We start from the raw sequence: 19,978 nt of genomic DNA on the forward strand, positions 1-19,978 counted from the left end.
AACATGCACATAGAATGATGTGTTAAAGGTTACACATCTTCTTTCTTGGCAAACAGATATTATATGCATGCACACTCACATATTTAATGACTAAAATCTTGCATTTTTGCCACACCCTCTCAGAAAATTAAGTTCAATATTGTTATATTTGAAGTAAAGTTATTTGCCACTGGGGCAGTACCTTCTGCACTACTACTTTTGTATGTATCCCATTCATTTGAGTACATTAAATACATCGAGTACACCTACACCTAGGTTGTTAATAAATTATTAAGAACACTTTTTTCCATTCAGATTTGGATTCAGATGTGGACCCTGCTAGTGAACTTGTGACTTTGCCTTTCTTATATCTACTAGGCATGGGGTCAGGAAAGGCTGGTATAATCCAGAAATATGAACCTTTTATTGCTTGGGAATATACATGTACCATGCCCTAGAAAATGGATAGTTGTTACAACATCCCATATTTAGCACTATGGGCTACATTTATTTTGATTCTACCTGTATTTTTGTTGCATGCCTAAATCTGGGTATGTAAAATTTTGTCCTGAGGCTTCAACATTTTCTGATCTTAGCCTTTGCTTATTGAACTTTATTAGAGCACCTGAGAGAGGAACAATTACCCAATAATGATGCAGCTGTGAAACTAAAGCATGGTGACATTTAGCCTAATGATCCATCTACTGGTTCTAGCAGAACTGAACTTCCTACCTTATCCTGGCTCAGAGGAATTTATGTCCAGAAGCTTGGGAGCTGAATCCTGAAAATCAATTTCACATTTTATTCAGGTATGTCCATATATGGTTCAGTCTTGTGTAGCTTCAGTTTGCGCTGTCCCAAAACAAAGCCTGCCTCTCTCATTATATCAATAATTAGAAATACATTTTTGCTAATTTCCCCTTTTAAAGCTGACAAGGGCAGAATCAGCCTCAAGGTCACCGCAGAGGCAGTATATTAAAATTTAATCGCACTCATGCACTGATTTAAAACAAGCAGCGAGGGGAATTAAGCAGCTAAGGAAAATCATAAAAGCTAGGCTGTATCTAATGCATCAGGAGTGAATGATGTGAATGTGTTTACGTGCCACTGATGTGAGAGCAGAGGGCCCAGGGCCACAAAGGGCCATCTGGGACTCGTAATTTGACAGCTACACTCAGCCATGTGGCCACAGGCACGTTGCCTTTGCTGCTTTCAGTGAATGCTTATGTGTGTGTGTGTGTGTGTGTGTGTGTGTGTGTGTGTGTGTGTGTGTGTGTGTGTGTGTGTGTGTGTGTGTGTGTGTGTGTGTGTGTGTGTGAGTTATGTGCAACTCTTGTCTGTGTTCATAGAAATTCCTCATAATTTTACTGGGAAACAACAGCCAATTAAAATAACTGCAATCTGTATGCATAAGCCTCAGCCAATTTATCCAGGGAACTTTGTGAAAGTACAAGGATTCAGTATGCATTGTGTCTGGGTTTGGCTGTGGGTAAGCATTAGCTTTGCATAGCATTTGGGGAGAAAGTCGAACAAAGCTGGGAAAAAAAGTAGCCACTGTACACAGACTCCAGAGATCTGCAGTCCCAAACGACTCATTAACTATTCCGGCAGTAGAATAAATTTAGCCCGTGCAATTAGTGAGCAGGGTGAAATACACATTTAGTTATTTAGCATCACATTTTACAACTAGACTCTTGAATATCATGCTTTTCTGCTTTTTTATAAATTGCATTTGATTGACTCCAGATATGGGTTCACATCACCTTATCCAATATGAGCAAGTTTTGGCTGAGCATGCATTACAGTGATAGTCACAATTATGATAATAGAAAGGATAATTGAGAATGTTTTTGTGCTTTTATCATCATCACCTGAAACACCTGCATATGTTACCATGGTGTGTGTGTGTGTGTGTGTGTGTGTGTGTGTGTGTGTGTGTGTGTGTGTGTGTGTGTGTGTGTGTGTGTGTGTGTGTGTACTGTTACCTCTATGCCCGGGTTTCTTTAGGCTGATTACTACAGTGCCTGAAGGGTGTGAAGTATTGTTTATGTTATTTACGAGCTTCATTTAATTGGGCTGAGAGTAGTGAGGCTCAGTCAGAGGCGTGCTCCTGTTGGTTTAAGCACAGTCTGTTCTGCAGGCTATGAGCAAAGCTGTAATTAATGGAATTTATTTCAGTGTGTGTTGCATGTGGATTAGATAATAATAGTTCACAAGGACTAGATGACTGCCATCTTTCCTCCTTTCTTTGCAGCTCATTTTACACAGACACTGCACACTGCAGGAAGTTATTTACGCGCTCTTGCTTGATGATTCCATGTGTGGATATCTCTATTAAAGAGAGACTCGTGCGCAAGGCCTTACCTTGGCTACATATACGTGCCCTGAATCAATAGCAATGAATGAATAAATACAAGTATCTCAGTTAATTTAGACCTTTTATCAGAGCGATGGACTCATTCCACATTCTCACCGTGGCTTGTGGCACAGGGGAAATTAGTGTTATACAGCATGGAAAGTCAGAACATATGAATTGTTTTCTCAGGGAAATGACTTTCAGTAATCATATGCTTGCAGAGTAAGAAGTGGTCAGTTAATTATTTAATTGACTACCATACATTAATCATCGCTGAATCATGTTTTTGTTTTTTTGTTTTTTGGTAAATGCAGCTTTTGCAGAAACTGTCAGAGATTTATTGCGCTATTTTAAGTCATATTAGTGTGGATAATAAGATGAATATACTGACACTAAATGGCCAAGTCCTTTGACAGGTGGTGTAATGAAGGCAATTTCTATCATTTCATCATTTTTATCATTCTGTCTGTCTCTTTAAGGATTCAACTTGGTAAATAATTAACCTCTATAGCATGTACATATAAGAAAAGGCAGCTTGGAGTGAGGTCACATTTTGATAATTTTTGTTGCACTTAGTGAGGTAACTAAATGACAAGATGACCTCGTCAATGGATGATAAAACGGATATTTGATATTCGATATTTGAATTCATTAATAATATCTGAGAACTGGACCAAGAACTTCCACAACATGTCTTTTATCCTGTCTTCCTTCTCTCACCCCAACCGGTTGCAGTAGATGGCCCCGCCCCTCCCTGAGCCTGGTTCTGCTGGAGGTTTCTTCCTGTTAAAAGGGAGTTTTTCCTTCCCACTGTCACCAAAGCGCTTGCTCATAGGAGGTCATATGATTGTTGGGTTCGTCTCTGTATGTATTGTTGTAGGGTCTACCTTACAATATAAAGCACCTTGAGGTGACTGTTGTTGTGATTTGGCACTGTAAAAAATTTTATTGAATTGAACTATTTGTGTAGGTTGTGCACCCCGACATTTAAAAGCTGCAAATGGATGAATCTCTCATTGGACTCCTTCCTAAAGACAATCACCTGCATAGATGTTCTGTTGTGTTTGCATTGAGTATAGTGGGGACTCCTGCACCCGATGCACACATAGCAATATAACGGCCAACCAAGTATTAAACTGATTGTTAAAAGAATTTTGTTTTTGGAAAATGTAAATAGTTCTAACAAATAAACAGAAGTTCACAGGCCTTGGTAAATCAGGATGTGAAGCATCCTGTTATGGATCTGTACTTCAAATAATGAATGTTAGTAGTAACGATTCCTTCAACTAATTAAGTAATCCGTTATGATGCTTAATCACTAAAGCTCATTTACTACTTAATGCTCCTGTAGCTGTGTTTCCACACAAAGTCCAGATCATAACTGATCTCAGAGCGACTGCAAGACAGCAGTAATTTAAAGGATGGATGTAAACAGGCGACATGCTTCATGACAGCGCTGTCTGAGATGAAAGAGAAGCACGATGGCTTTACTTTGGTGTGTTTTAACTTGTGGCCTTTTTTTTGCAAGTGCTGCTTGTCTTGTTTGTCCTGTTAGAACAACACTGCTTGAAAAGCATATAATCTATATTGTAAAAAACCTTAATTCATGGAAGCTGCAGCTTTCTTGTGCTGGTTCACTCTGCTCTCTGGTGTAAATTGGTGCTGAAGGTATTTTCAGCACCAATTTACACCAATTTAGAGACTATATGTTGAGCTGAGTTCACTCAGTTAGGTACTTTGGTGGGAGCCAAAGAAACAAATATTGTGCTTAAAATGATGTATATGTACTATAGTCGTCCTACAGCATCAAGCTATGAAGGTTTTACATTAGTAGTCATTTTCAGCATCGCTCATCTAGCATTACATTTACAGTTTTTTACAGCCGCTAGGACACATGTCTCAATACTTAGGTCACTTTTGCAAAACTCTTCACACAATCCTCCTAACTGACCGTCAGCTTGGCAAAGCAGTTCATTTCACATTCAAAATGCACTACAACTACCAAAACACTTCATTCAGGTCTCAAATAACCTCATTCTTCCAGAACACTAGCAAAGGTTGACAGCCGACAAACACACTTTGTCACCCACAAAACAATGACCTGAAAAACACTAACAACATGTAGCATTACAGTGTTTCCTTGTGTAAAACAAGGACACATCTCTGTTTATAATTTCAATATATGTTACTGGAATGAATCAGACATCATGCAGAATTCGTTAATATTTGTTTATGTATTTTTATTTTTTTGCACTAAGTAATCCCAAAATACAAGAATTTGTATACACACCATCCACTGATACACATACAATAGTAATGCTAATCTACCCGGTCTCCTCCATTTGGCCACAGGTTCTCATCCACATCACATCTTATGTCATCTAGGGCAATACACCTAGGAAAGAATCTTCTGGCTGCCAGAATTGAAGGAGTTGAAAAATTGAAGGAGTAACACCTGTGTAGATGTTCATCTACAATGAGAATAAGCTGTGGCTGGTTAAACTGCATTTTTAGATTTAAAATATGTTTCAATAAAATATTGCTGTTGAATTTTGCTGTCTTTTCAAGTTTTGCATTGTGTTATTGTTTTGGCCATAAGTTTAACAGTTTTGAAAACAGTATGTAAGCACATGCAAAATGTCCTGTCCGTACAAAGATTTTTGGCAGTTGTTGTGTCTGAGTGAGAAGATAATTCATGAAATTTGAGAGATGTAGTCATTGAATGCATTTTGTGCCAAAACAATGATAACTGATCCTCAGTTTAGCCCACATAGACTTCTGTTGTGCTCACTGTGTGAGGAGTTTTGCAAACGTGACCTAAGTATTGAGAAATGTGTCCTAGCGTCTGTAAAAAACTGTAATCACATGCTGTTCTTCTGACGTTTTTCTCCACCGTGTCCACAACCTGTGATCAGCTCTGTTATTCTGTAAGTGATATTTGATAAAATAAAATAAAAATGTTTGTATTTAGACTCCAGAAATAGTGAAATTGTATATAATTGTATATAAGGACAGCATCACACAACTCTGTGAAGAGAAAAAAGGCGTAACACCAATAGGTTTTCTGAGAATGTCTTCATGAACGTTGGTAACAACATCCTTGACTGAAAGGGGAGTTTCATTCGTCCGGCCCACTAAAGATCAAAGCTAGCTTCTGTGGTTTAGACCTCATGCTCTAAAACACTGCAGATTTTTGCATTGCATTCTTAGAGGGTGTTTTTATTTATGAATTATTGTTAAGAAAACAGCATTTAACATCTTAACAGCCAAGCAAAGCCACTATCTATACTATCCATACTATAGCCATCTGCTGGCAAGCCGCCCTCATCCACTGTCCTCGATTCTTCTTTTGCTTATTCAGACACACAAAGACGAATGTTTTCTGCTTTGTTTTTAAATGATTGACTATATATATAAACATTTTGTGACCTCTCGCATTTATCTTGTGGCCCTTTGGTGTGTGCAAACCCCTCACTCCCCAGGTTGGATTCCTCAATCCAAACTAAATCCCATCCATTGTATTCCTGGAGCTTTATCACTTGTAACTCAACAGAGGAATGAAATCATTGTTTGCAATATGAGATGCCACATGTAACAGACTGGTGCGTTTGCTCACCCAGCCTTGTTTTGGATATCAAAATGGAGAATAGCTCCGGAGATGCAGCCAGTCATTTCCTAATGAGCTGCTGGCAGGCCGGCACTGCTTTGCCCGTCCAAAATGAAAACACTGCCAGATAATTGGCCAATTTCATAACTGGGATGCTTTTTCTGGCTTAAGCTTCTGCGAATTAACGAGCTGACCGTCACAATGTCACGGGTCAGTTCAAATGAAAACAAAAAAACTGAAAGTGATGACACTACAGGAAGCTAATGATGCCTGCCACTAGCAGGAAGAACTTTTCATTGTCACAGTGAGCTCCGACATGAGCTACGCAGTCTGCTTTGATTGCATTGCATTGCAGTTAGACTGAATAATATCTGTTAAATATATTTACATTTAAATACATGCAATGCTTTAGATAAGATAGCATTGTACTGCATCTCTCCCAATTCTTCTGTAAGCAACATTTTATTTATCCAGCAACAAACAACAATTTGCTCTGTAAGGATAATATATCTTCCAATCAGACGTTTGCTGTTCTGAGCACATCTACCAAAGCATAGGGCTTTTGGTACATGGACTTTGGACTTCACCCATTCATGCAAGCACATTTTCTATACGTTATTTTCTACATAGGTGCTTTGATTCTGACATTCACACACATTCATACTCTGTTGGATGCATCGGAGAGAAACCTGGGGTTAGTATCTTGCCCTGGGGCATGCAGACTGGAGCTCAAGGCTAACAACCAGTTATAAGTTTCTCCTATTGACCCTTCTACTGCGCATAATCGACATAAACAAAAATATTAAATAGTTTGAAAAAATTAAAAAAATATGACTTGGAAAATGTTGTTGGGGCAATCGTGGCTCAAGAGTTGGCAGTTCGTCTTGTAATCGGAAGGTTGCCGGTTCGAGCCCCAGCTCAGACAGTCTTGGTAGTTGTGTCCTTGGGCAAGAAACTTCACCCGTTACCTACTGGTGGTGGTCAGAGGGCCCGGTGGCACAGTGTCTGGCAGCCTCGCCTCTGTCAGTGCGCCCCAGGGCAGCTGTTAAAAGTTACAAATAATATGAACCCAAAGAATGAGATAAACTGTCTAGTGGTTATTTTCATACTCTCACTGTGTCAGTCGAAGCAGGTGACTAATCTTTTTTTCAAATGAGTCGTGGCTCTGACATCAATGAATGAGTTGCTGCAATGAAAGAAACTGTTCAGTCTTGAGATGTGACACAATGTTTCACAGTGACACTGATCTGTAATGTTTCTCATTGCTCTGTTTGGTTAAGGAATCCATTTCTGAGTTCAGATTGGGCTTTTTTTTCCTTCATGAGTGTGATAATCAAAGTTTGTCTGCAACTCTTAATAGGTGAACAACTTTTAGAGTTAGTCTAGGACAGGTATTAACATGTGAACTATTTTTTTACATTTGCTTTACAAGGCTACTTCTACTATTTGGAATCAGTGCCACTTGTATGAAAAGGTAGTGGGGATATAACATCCAGTTGGTATAAAGAATTAAAGTCACTCATAATTCAGTTACATTCAATTCAGTTGTATTTAAATTGCACCAAATCACAGCAACAGTCACCTCAAGGTGCTTACAGTTTTTCTCGATTGCTAAAAAACATTTCTTGAAACTACGCCTCATATCCTCACAACAGTAAACACAAATCCATAACATCTCACTCAATTTCCCAAACATCCTATTTCCAGGTCAAAATGAAGCTCTACACCCAAAACTATTCACTCCTGCTGAAAAACCAAACTTTGCCCACAGACATCAAACACAAGCCCTCAAAAACACACACACTACAACAGAGTTTTGCACACTGGTACAATTAATTCAAAACAATAGTTCCAAAACAAATAGGTTGCTTATGGTTCTCCCCTTCAAAACCCTTGTCACATGATAAACACAAAAGACGCAACCAATGTATGTACAGTGGCACATTGTCATTCATGTACTATACAGTACAACACACACCAGAAACATTATCCCACCTCAGCATCTTGTCTTTGGTCTGGGTCAGGCCAGAGAATCTCATCCACATCACAGGCTATATTGGCCCCAGCCAGGCAGTGGGGGTAAAATCCTCTTGCATGCCTGATCCACCCCTGGCATGCATCTACTGATATGTCTAGGCAGGCCTCTTCCATGGCCTGAAGGAGGTGAACACGGACATAAGGTTCTCGGTCATACACTTTCCACCGCCATGCCGAAAATAACTCCTCTATCGGGTTTAGAAAGGGAGAGTATGCAGGCAGAAAGATATTAGAAAACCTTGGGTTATTGGTAAACCAGTCACGAACCAGAGCAGCGCGATGGAAGCTGACGTTATCCCACACAACAACGTAGTGAGGCTGCTCTGGCTGTGCTGGTTCCCTGTAGTCCAGCTGGAACATATGTTGTCTTAAACCATCAAGAAAAGCAAGGAGAAGCATAGTGTTATAGGGTCCTAGTACGGCATGGCGGTGGAGTACCCCTCGTTGGCTGATGGCTGCGCACATAGTGACATTCCCCCCACGCTGACCAGGGACATTTACAATAGCCTGATGGCCAATTATGTTCCTCCCCCTTTTCCTTCTTTTGGTCAGGTTAAAACCTGCCTCATCCACAAAGATTATTTCATGGGGAACAGGCCGTCCTTCAATCTCAAAGATTCTCTGCAAAACACATAACACAGTAGAGTCAATCGGTACCCTGAACCACAGTTCAAGAGTGCTGAAATGGCAGCATAAACTGCCATGCTGTGATGGTACACAATACTTTATACAGTATCAAAACTCATACCTGAACATATTCCACACGTTGGTTTTTCACTCTGTCAGAGTTTCGTTCGAAAGGGACTCGGTATGCCTGTTTCATCCGGAATTGATTCTTTCGGAGGATGCAGTCAATTGTGGAGAGGCTGATGGCATTTATGCCTCGAAAAAGATGATCATCCTCAATCACTCTCCTTTGAATCTCTTGCAGGCGGATTACATTATTTGCAATTACCATGTTTACAAGTTCCCTCTCTTGCTCCTCCGACAAAAGCCTTAACCTGCCTCCACCAGGTGGTCGTCTCTGTGTCCTACAAAAATAGAAGCACTCATTACTGTAACTGTCACACATTCATTTTACAGGCAAATAATGGAAACATACTGAAACTCAAGACACATAAGTTCAGTAACTTAAACGTTACTGTACAAAGCAGTCTTACTGCAAGTACACCTACCTGTTTTCCTCCCTGAAGGTTCTGATGATGGAGGCAACAGTGAAGCGACTCAAATTTGGTTGTACTCGTTGCCCAGCCTCCCTCATAGTCATCCCATGGACAAGGACATGGTCAACTAAAGTGGCTCGAATTTCATCTGAGACTGACTGTCTTCTTGCCCTTGCTCTTCCCCTTCCTTGTCGCCGTCGTTCTCCACCTCCACCTCCTTCACCACGTCCTCCTCCACCTCTCCCTCCTCCTCCACCACCTTCCTGTTGTCCTAGACCACCTCCTCCTCCTCTTCCACCACGTCCTCCTCTTTCACCACGTCCTCCTCTTTCACCATGTCCTCTTCCTCCACCACGTCCTCCTCCTTCAACACGTCCTCTTTCTTCACCACGTCCTCTTCCTTTGCATCTCTTTGGATCCATTGTTTCAAACCTGAATGAGCTGACTTTGGCCCTTTTATCTATCCATCGCAGGTTCTGATTGGTGTGTGCTAAATTTTGACTCCTAGTGTTTCCACCTGGTTAATTGTGTGCTAATTGAGCTCAAGCTATGCTGACTTAAGTTAACATTATTGCATGCTAGTACTTTCTAAATGACTACATGGTGTAAGCACTGTAAAATGTAGGGATTTGTGTGTAGAGTTTTGCAGTAACAGTTCACCAAATTTGAGTCATGTGTCAAAGCAGGGAATAGTGTTTATAGTTCAGGGAAATGGGTGAGCTTTTTGAACAATAGCGTTACGGTTTTGAAATTTTAGTTTAGAGGCCTGGTTATAGTGTTTAGGCAATCGAGAAAAACTGTAATATTGTAAGGTGAAGACCCTACAATAATACAGAAAATGACCCCCTTTGAGTAAGCACTTTGGCAACAATGGGAAGGAAAAACTTCCTTTTCATAGGAAGAAATCTCCAGCAGAACCAGTTTCAGGGAGGGGTGGCCATCTGCCACAACTAGTTGGGGATGAAGGGAGGGAGACAAGACAAAAGGCATGCTGTGGAAGAGAGCCAGAGATTAGTAATAAGTCATAATTAAATGCAGGGTGGTGTATAAACACATGGTGAGTGAACAGGGGTGAGAGAAGGAGAAATGCTCAATGCATTATGGGAATCCCCCGACAGCCTTAAGTCTATTGCAGCATAACTAAGGGTGGATTCAGGGTCACCTGACCCAGCGTTTACTATAAACTTTGTCAAAGAGGGGACGTTTTAAGCCTAATCTTAAATGTAGAGGGTGTCTGTCTGTCTGTCCAAATCCAAGCTTAGAGCTGGTTCCACAGAAGAAGGGCCTGGAAGCTGAAGGCTCTGCCTGTCATTCTACTAGTCCAGTCTAGAAGTAATAAATGCATGAACTAGTTTTTCAGCGTCACTCTGAGACAGGATATTTCTAATTTTAGAGATATTGCATGGATAGAAGAACACAGTCCTACATATTTGTTTAATGCGTGCATTGAAGGACATCCTGCTCAAAAATGACTCCATCTGCATAACAGTGAAAATGTATGCTACATCTTTTAATGATACTGGCTAAAGGAAGCATGTATAATGTAAACAGAACTGGTCCACACACTACCAGCTAACACTGTGTCTTCAAAATGCTAGAAAACTTTTAAGTACAGAAACCAATACTAATACTTTTATCTTAATCTTTTATATACATGTGACATTTCTGTCTGTTTGCAAATCCAACTTTTGCCCTGAATCTTTTTGTACTCTCAGGAAGGTCATACCTAAACTAGTGACCAACTATTGTTTTGTTTGTTTGTTTTTAAAAGGAAATCAAAGGAAATTGAAAAACTTTAATCTAGCATGAAATATTCATGAAGCATATGGTGTAAATGTATACAGCGAGTGCGATGAACCCTATCTGCCCTCTTGAACACAGGCTGGATAGGTGCGTACTGTCATGACAGCATAGTCACAGAACTGAGGAAAAGGTAATGGAGTCGAAATAATGTCCAACAACAGTTGCATGAACAGCTGTAAGGTTGATTCATATCAGCTGTTGCATTTATTGAAGAGGCCGTTCTAAGCAACTTCAAATGTGAACTCCTTCCCACAGACTGCCCACCTTTGCTCTTTGGCCTGTCCAGCTGGTCCAAAGCTCAGGCTAACAGGTGAGCAGGGCACTCACTGCTCCAACGACCCATTACACACAGTCTGTTTAACAACTGCCAATAGCTCATTACCTGCATGGGCTCTTTCACAGGCATACAGTTTTAACATAAGCTGCTGACTCAGTGCTGCTGTGCATGGTGGGCATGAGGACAGTTGCTCACAAATGTTTAACGTTTTTTTCCTAAATAACCAAATACATTTTAAACAAAGCTGAATAGTTTGCAATCATTTTCCCAGAGGGACTTTGTCAGAAGATGAAGGCAACACTAACTGTTAAAATTAAACCTCCCCCTATTCCCTCTGAAACATTATTCCCCCTCATGGTCCAGCCTTGGATACCATCCCCCAGTGGCCCTCATTCACTGAAACTTCAAACCAACTGTCTCCCTCAGAGTGATGGGCAGGGGGGCTATTGTTTTGTGATCAGCCAGAAAGTCAACACACAAGAGGATAGTCTGCTTTTGCAAGACACAATCACCAGCACATTATGGCTGAATGTAGTTCCTGGGGTCGCTGCATGTCCCTGGTCGTGCAGGAGGTATCATAAATAAAGAGAGATCCAGGAGAGTGAAAGAAAACAATGAGCCCCCAACCCCCTCCACCACCTTCCCTTGCTTCCAGTACTGTCTCTTCTCCCTATCAGCCACAGGCACATTGTATGTCAGAGGGCATGGTGGGAAGAAACTGACGCCAAGAACAAGTAAGTAAGGCTAGGAGAGGAAACCTGGATCTCTGTAAGCCTGGTGTGTCCTGTCCTGGTCATTGTTGTCATCATTAGAGACAAAGAGACAGGAAACAAAGGCAGGATGAGAGAAATGGGGTCTGGCAGTGGTATATATATAAACGTAAATAATGAAAATAAGATTTTGTGTGTAATTCTTCTTGCGCTTTCTGCGTCAATCATGAAATTCATAAATCCAGGTTGGGTTGGTTTAGCTGTGATAGCTCTGCTGCACGGGGACACAGGTAATCCAGCAATAATTTTCAGCGAACAAGGGATTGTGATTTCTCCCCCCGTCAGGGAAAGAGAAAGCCGAAATCATCTGTGAAGGGCTTTCTTCTAGTGCAGCGCTGCCTATCCTACAGCCAAGCAATGTCCTTGCTTTCACAGGGATAAAGCCGTCTCTGACAATGATGGGAAAAAAGAATTGCTGATGGAGAAGAAAGAGGCTGAAGTGAAGCAGTGATGAAAGGGATAAGGCTGAATTAGTGTGTGTAGGTGTGTGTGTGCGACAGCTGAATAGTTGCACCTTTGTGTGCGTCTTTATGTCGCTGTGTTTCCATTGACACAGCTACATTTTTTAAATGTAATGACCTTAATTAATACTTTATATTTAAGGTTAAGTTCTGAATCAGTGGAGGTTTTCTAGCACAGCACTTATGTATGTTTTTGCAGTAACTTCTAATTCGTATGTCTTAGTCTACCCTCTTACATATATTTCTTTTTTTCCTTTTATGAAATACTGTGAAAAACCTATTAAAAAACTTCACATAGAGACACAGCTTCCGTCCTCACACTCGTCAGCATACTAATGATGACTAATGATGAAGTGGTTCTGAACCTGAACAAACAAAAGACTTTTAATGCATCCATGTGCTTTGGGCTGCCTCATCCCTCTCAGTCTTTTTTATTATTCCACTATTTGGCCACAGAAGCTGAAGGTCAGAATAGTTCATGGTTTAAAAAAGGTGAAATCTTTTGACTTCCCAAATTGGACTGGGAAATTACATGTGTGCTGAGGAAGCTGCCAATTTTCAGCAGAACATTAAAGAGAGGTGAAGACAATAACACTGATCATCTCATTACGGTCCAGTGACTTGCTTGGAAGTCTTGGGTTCTGACGTTCATGTAAATGTGAGCTTGATATCTACCATCCATCTAAACATCAATGGAGTCCAACTACACACAATCATTGTCCTGCCGCTTCTAATTGCAACAGCCTCCCCCATGAGGACAAGGGGAAGCCTCAACCAGAGCGGAGTGAGGGACAACACAATGTGACTGACAGTGAAGCACACATTACTCATTATGTTTTTTAAAGGTAGTACATTGCATTAGAAAGTAATTTGTTGCACTGCTTAGTACATTACTGCTGCATTACACCTAACATGTACTGTCCCATAATTACCATTTAACAACATAAAGCTATAATACTACGCACCATGCTGGTCCTAATGAGGACAGAAGCTTTAGTGTTTTAGTTTTGAGCCAAAGCCTGCAGCAAATGTGAAAACGAGCTCAAAGAGCACTTCAACTGCCACGCTGATTGAAAAGTTACAGGTAGAAGCTACAATGCTGTATTAAAGATCAGAGTCTGACTGTTTGCCTGGAGAGAGCACACATTCAGCTTTAACATCACTCTGGGTTTTTCCCTACTTTGCGTTAGCATGCTGTCTTTGCAGATGCACAAAAGTCAGTGTGGTGTTATCAGCAGCTATCACTAGCCTGGGCTTATTTTACCATCACATTCGTCTCCTTCTATCCAATGAATTTACACTTACTGCCAATTTTTCCAGCCCTCTAAAGTGTAGGTCAGCTGACTGTAAGGCAAGTAAAGAAAAAAGGTACTTTGATAATTGTTTTTCCTTATCTGCTGATCTTCAGATATGCACAACCTATGTAGCTCAAGTAGTATCTCTAACTTTATTAAGTGATTAAAAAATGTGTAACATACTCACCCCCATCTCACTGGTTATCTGCAGGAAGGATTTGAGGACTGTAGATGACCTATGGGATCTGCTGTTAGCATCCAGGTTTCAGATACCACTGATGGGTCAGAATTGTTTTGACAGTAAGATGGGGATTCAAGCAACACTGGTCCGATGGTTTTAATGCTTTGGTTTATATGTGTATATAAATTCCTTCATGAGATTAAGTTCTCTTGGGGAGCTAATTGGAAATATGTTAGCATAAACCTCTGGTACGTCTTCATTATTGGAGCTTTCATAATCCAGTCCATCTGGTACTCACGGAAATGTCATTTGTATATTATTGCAATATTTGTATAATGCCCTTTTTTGGATAGTATTTGAATAAAAAAAATTAAATGACTGACATTCTACTTTCCACCACATGATAAATGCTAATGCAAAAACAAACTTCTTCAACATGCTAACGCCGTTAGTATTCATACTAACAGTGCTGTCATGATATGAAAATGTAAACCAGTCATTTCCAGCTGTTTTCCCTTTCGAGTGTTTGGACTAGGCTCTCACTCGTTATCTCACGTTTTCCCCCTTGAGACAGTAACGCTTAACCCTGACACTCTATTTGGGGGTTTGAGGAGGAATGTCGGTGCCATTTTTCCCAGACTTTTTACATTTGTTCATCAGACAAGGAGAGCGGTATTGAATCGAAGAAAGCTTCTAAAGGGACCTTAAAGGCTTATTCAAACTGGAGATGAGAATAATAAGAGATTATTGCAGCATGAGTGCCTCTTAAATTCATGTATTTGTTGGTTATTTGGAGCTCAGGGTTTCATAGATCTGATTTCAGTTCCGGTAATAAAATTATCTCTCTTCATCACAATGTAGACTCCCGCTATAAGTTTCATAGAGAGAGAGAAAAAAGCTATGTAAATAAAGAGAAAAACAAATGGAGACAGAACAAACTATATGTAACTTCTGGCAGCACGTTTAAACCTTACAACAACAAAACAGCAACAAGTTGACACATAATACATTTACTCCAACCCCAACATCCTGAGGGAATACTTATTTAACCCAAGTGGGAAACTACATTATGAAATTAAGTTTTACCACCCAGCTACATATATAACATATGTACAACTAGGGATGGGTATCATTTAGGTTTTATCCGATACCGGTGCCAAACCGGTACTTTTGAAACGGTGCCGGTGCTCAAACGGTGCTCGAACCGGTGCTTAAAGAATGGAAAACACAAACTTTGTCCAAAAACCTCTTATGTTTTTATTTTTAGCAGTCCCTTTTTTTCTGCAAAATGATAACCAAGTTAGCCTTTTCTGTTGATACAACATACCTCCTTTGGTTGGAATTGGTGCTTAAACAATGGAAAACACAAACTTTGTCCTAAAACCTCTCATGTTTAGCTGGGTTTTTTTTGCAAAAAGATAACAATGTTAGCCTTTTCTGCAGCTATAGGGCATATATGGCATCACTCTATCAAACTAGAAGACAGCCGCATGTCACTACGATGGTGTTTATTAGTTCACCTTACATGCATTAATGTAATAACGTGGTTAGCCTACTCAATGTAAATTACATGCGAACAACATTAAGCGACTCACCCAGAGAAGAACGGCTGCTGCTGCCATCATCATCCGTCATCATTTCTGCTACACTGGCAGAGCTAGGGGCCAGGACTCTCCTCTTCGGGTTCTTGGGGGATGTTGCTAACTCCGGGTCCGCTAACAGGCACCACACCCGCAGTAGATGTGCTCGGTGTGAGCTCTTGCAGCAAGCTATCAAATACGGTGCATTTCTCGGCTTTTAAAAAAATGCTATACGTCGCCAGGTGTTTCATCAGATTTGAGGTGTTACCTCCTTTGCACAGTATCACCTTAAAGCACTTGTTGCAGGCTGCTGAGTTTGCATCTTTTGCTGTGAAGTACAGCCAGACTTTTGACCGCTTCACCTTGGGCATTTTTAATCTGTAGCTCTGCTCTAAAAGGACGTACGTACCTGGGCCCGCCTACTATCCTTGGAAAGTTAAAATGATTGGCTAGAATTCAAAGTGTATGACATTTCAAGAAAATAAAGCACCGAAATGTGCGCTGCTTTTCGGTCTGGTTACTACCGGTAACTACCGGTATCTGGTGCCATTACCCATCCCTACGTACAACTGAAAGCGCTTGGTTCCACAGTTTTCTGTGCACTATTTCTACAGAACATTGCTCTTTATCTGGTTGACTCATTCCTACTGATGTGTACTAGTGACCTCTTTTTCTAGGAGATGACCTCCCAGCCATCCATGAATCCTGACAAACAGCCTGGACTGTTGTCTGATCAACTGGAAGCTGGAACTCCACCCAATATAGAAGGCAAATAGAGAAAATAGGGCAAGTAACTAGTGGTAGAATGAGTGGTGACATTATAGGTGTATATAAACTCAAGAAAATACTCTGACCCATGTGTCCTTTTTCTGGTGGGACTGTTCTCAGTAAATCCAGAAATGCTTGGTTGTACAGAATAGTTCTGTGGTCTGGAATGAGTTGTTCCAGTCTTCTTCTAAAACAGTTTGAACAGTTCTGCTCATCTCTGACCATAGGTAAAGCTCACGTACAGTATCTTCATAGACAGAGTATTAGATTATTTTGCATTAATTACACGTGTATGCTAAATTTTCATGGGAATGTTTCTAAATGAAATATCAGATGATGTATTTACAAAAAAGTAAAGAATCTCAAACTCATGGGTCAGTAATCTCAGCAAACCACTACAGGAGTTACAAAAACAACCAAAATGTATCCAGAGCTTTATTTTTGATGAAGAAACCTGAAGAAATGTAATCAAAGAAAGCATTAAGACCACAATCAACTGTGAGCACTGCAGTCTGAAACCAAAGTGGTCTGAATAGCATTGATCTTCCCTCCTGATTGCACATGTGCTGTCATGCTCTTTCATTTTCATTCACAGTGACCTTTGACACAATGAAGGTATACTTACAAGTCTTATTTGATCTGTCACTGGAGGCTAGGACTGGCAAACAGTAAAAGGCTACACTTTTAGTGGACCACTGTGATATTGTATGCACTCAGCATTGTGCTATAGTTTGCCATCTCCCATTAAAATGAGAATGTCTGCTGTGAGTGTTATTTTGCTTTATTAGATCAATTTTCGGTTCTAACAAATGAGCTAGCTGTGTGTATTCATGGTGTAATTACTTTCCCTTTCCAATTTGCCAGACAACACAGCTCTGTCCTGGAAATATAATGGGTTACTTTGCATGAAACATAGCTAAAGTAATAACAGAATATTAGCTTACCTCTCCACAGGAGTCCAGTGAGATGGGGGGTCAAATTCAATGCAGGAGACTGGCAGTCTGTTCGTAATCACTGTGTAAAATCTAGCATTGTCTGATCTGTCTATGTGTGTGATTACTGCTCCCTGGAAGTGGATATGATGAAACAGGAGTATGAAATGGCAAATTATTTCAGGTTGCAGTCTCTAATTTCAGTCACACAGATTTTGTTTTTGGCTTCCTGGTTGCATCCTCAGAAAGATGTATTCTGCAGCTCTCTTTACAGCAAAATTGGTTTCATAAGCTTTTTTTTTTTTTAATCCTTTTTAGACTTTTAAATTAATAATATCCAATTGAAATTAGTGAAATTATTACTTTGCTAGTTGGAAATACTATGCATGTTACTGAATCACTGCCTTTTCTTTCCTTCATGTAGTCCTACTGAAAATAAGGCAGCTAGCTGCTAGGCATGAATGGCTTCTGTCACACACCGTAACAGCTGGCCGGGGCTGCCTGTTAACGGCAGGTGAGAGAAGGAATGGAGTCGGAAGAGCTTGTATGTGGAGGGGAGACAATTTTGTTCAGGCTCTCTAGGGTATGTGTGTTGTGGGGAGGGCCATAATTGCAGTTGCCACTTCACCAACCCATCTCCCCGCTACCCTGCCACCTCGCAGCCCCAGTGCAGAATGGGAGAATTGGAAGAGTCATTTCATCTCACAGGAAAGGAATGGATGGGAGCTCTGTGGGGTGGGGAAGCAGAGGAGGCTAAATTACAGAGCAGCACAGTGCGCTAGCCGGCTGTGGGCTCTGACCCTCTGTCCTGACACCACTTGGTGCCTGAGAAAAAGACTATTTTGAACAAGGTGCGCATCTTCTGCAAGAAACTGCAGAGGTCGGGCACAGTTGCATCCTGCATAACTTCATACAATCCTATACTGCAGTCATGTGAAAATTGCATTGTTCAGTATAGAAACATAAATGACTTTTTCACGGTTTATTTGCAAATATATTACTAAATGTATTAATAAAAGAACAGCAACAGTTTAAAGTCATGAACAACACTTGTTACTACAAGCTTTGGCTCTAAAACTGACCACATCACAGTAAGTCCAGTCTTGTCAGGTCAGGTAATGCCATTCATTACTTGCCATTATACCAATAAGCTCTCTCAGCTAAACCACAGGTGGGGGCATAGGAGGTCTCTGCTACACAGCCAATAGAGACAACAAACCAGAAATATAGACACCAGACATCTTTGACAAAGTGAGGAGCAGCGAGCTTGTTTTTGTGTAGGAGAGAGCAACAAAATGAATATCATGATGTGTCAAAGATAAGACATCTTTTAGTAACAATAGGCTGAATTTTATTCCAGACATTTTAGAAAACAAGGAAATATGTTTCCAGTGAGGAAAGTGATGCATCAGAGGCAACATCAATCCTCAAAACACCTCTCCAGTGTTCTCAGGAATCAGTCGCTCAAGAAAAGAAAACCATGGTTTAAACAGCCACGGCTGTTCCAAAACCCAGTGGAAGAGATTAAGTAAAGAGGAGAGTAGAGTGACACCAATGCTGTAATATATTTCAAGGTTTGCTGAAGCTCTTACGGCTTAGTGCCAATACAAACGCATTCAGGATTCCTCCATGTCCTCGTCATCTCACAAATTGAAAGGACAGCCAAGTCATAAAATGCAAAATTGTTGTCCGTCATTCAAAATAACCGCTTTTATTACCCATTTTGGTCCTTCATCATAACCAGTTTCTGCTGTTGGTGACCCATTCAGCTACTGTCTTCAGAGAGACATCCACACAGCTTATAGTACAAGTGCCAAACCTCATCCCCACTCATTACAGAATACAGTCAGTATATGAAACCCACTGGATGGTTAACCCCAGCAGATAAACAAGAGCTTAATGTTTGCTTTGACACCACAATCTGCCCCTCTCATCATAATGTGTGGTGGCAAACAGACGGGACGCCCAGCCCTGTCATATACCCCTATCAGTTCGTATATATGCAGAGAGCGTTGGAGAAAGCAGAAGGTGCGTCTCGCTTCACAGCCCTAAAATTAATGGTTGGGGCGAGGGGTGGGGGTGGGGGGTGGGGGGGGGGGGGGGCGCTCTCAATATAGAGTGATGGCAAAGAAAGAGGTCTCTGAGAAGAAGTGGAGATAAAGAAATGGATTCTTATAGGAGCAGAGACAGTAGAGAGACAATAGAGCTCTAGTCTAAATGGCAATCCACTGGATCTCTTGCCCATATTTCCTTTTATTCACACTGTGGGACTGAATCCAAGTTGAGAAAAGCCAGCAAGAGAAACAGGAAATTAGTTGCCCACCTAATAGCTGGACTGCTTTACCACCTCCCCCTCGTATTTTTTTCCTCTTTTTTCTTTTCATCCCTGAGGGAAGTTGGATAACAGCCATTCCCATTGAAAGGTGGATCAATAAAGAGATATATTGTCATCTTAGAGCGCCACCCTCCTAATCAATTAATCTATACTAGAATTCGTTCATTGGATCCTCTTGAGGGGGTTGTCCTCTTATTACCCGCTATGAGTTTAAAAAAAGGTGCAGACATATGGGGGTCTCATTACTAGAAATGGAGAAGAAACCTTGAAAAGGTTCAAATGTCTCGTTATAGATGCAGATGATAAGCATTTAATGGCATTTCAAGGTAACAGTGATTTCACCACGAGTGGGTCTGCCTACCGAGATTATAAGCAATAGTCTTAATGACTTATTCTCCCCGCTCTGCTGCATCATCAGATATAGGGGCATATGC

General features: G+C 40.8%; 2 protein-coding genes across 7 annotated transcripts in view; one reads left to right on the forward strand and one right to left on the reverse strand.

Annotated features, from left to right (window-relative positions):
* The window catches only part of robo3 (roundabout, axon guidance receptor, homolog 3 (Drosophila)), a 184,199-nt gene that overhangs the window by 60,613 nt on the left and 103,608 nt on the right, over nt 1-19,978 (forward strand). The window lies entirely within an intron of this gene.
* Nucleotides 7,861-10,341, reverse strand: LOC146660207 (uncharacterized). The gene is made up of 3 exons (XM_085419530.1): nt 9,155-10,341; nt 8,728-9,010; nt 7,861-8,600 (listed from the first exon to the last, which is right to left on the reverse strand). The coding sequence occupies exons 1-3, from the start codon at nt 9,562-9,564 to the stop codon at nt 7,929-7,931; spliced, it is 1,365 nt and encodes a 454-aa protein (XP_085275656.1). The 5' UTR covers nt 9,565-10,341; the 3' UTR covers nt 7,861-7,928.

This window comes from Rhamphochromis longiceps, linkage group LG10, assembly GCF_057381845.1.
Source record: "Rhamphochromis longiceps isolate RC_006_pf linkage group LG10, R_longiceps_female_GT1.1, whole genome shotgun sequence".
Lineage (NCBI taxonomy): Eukaryota > Metazoa > Chordata > Actinopteri > Cichliformes > Cichlidae > Rhamphochromis > Rhamphochromis longiceps.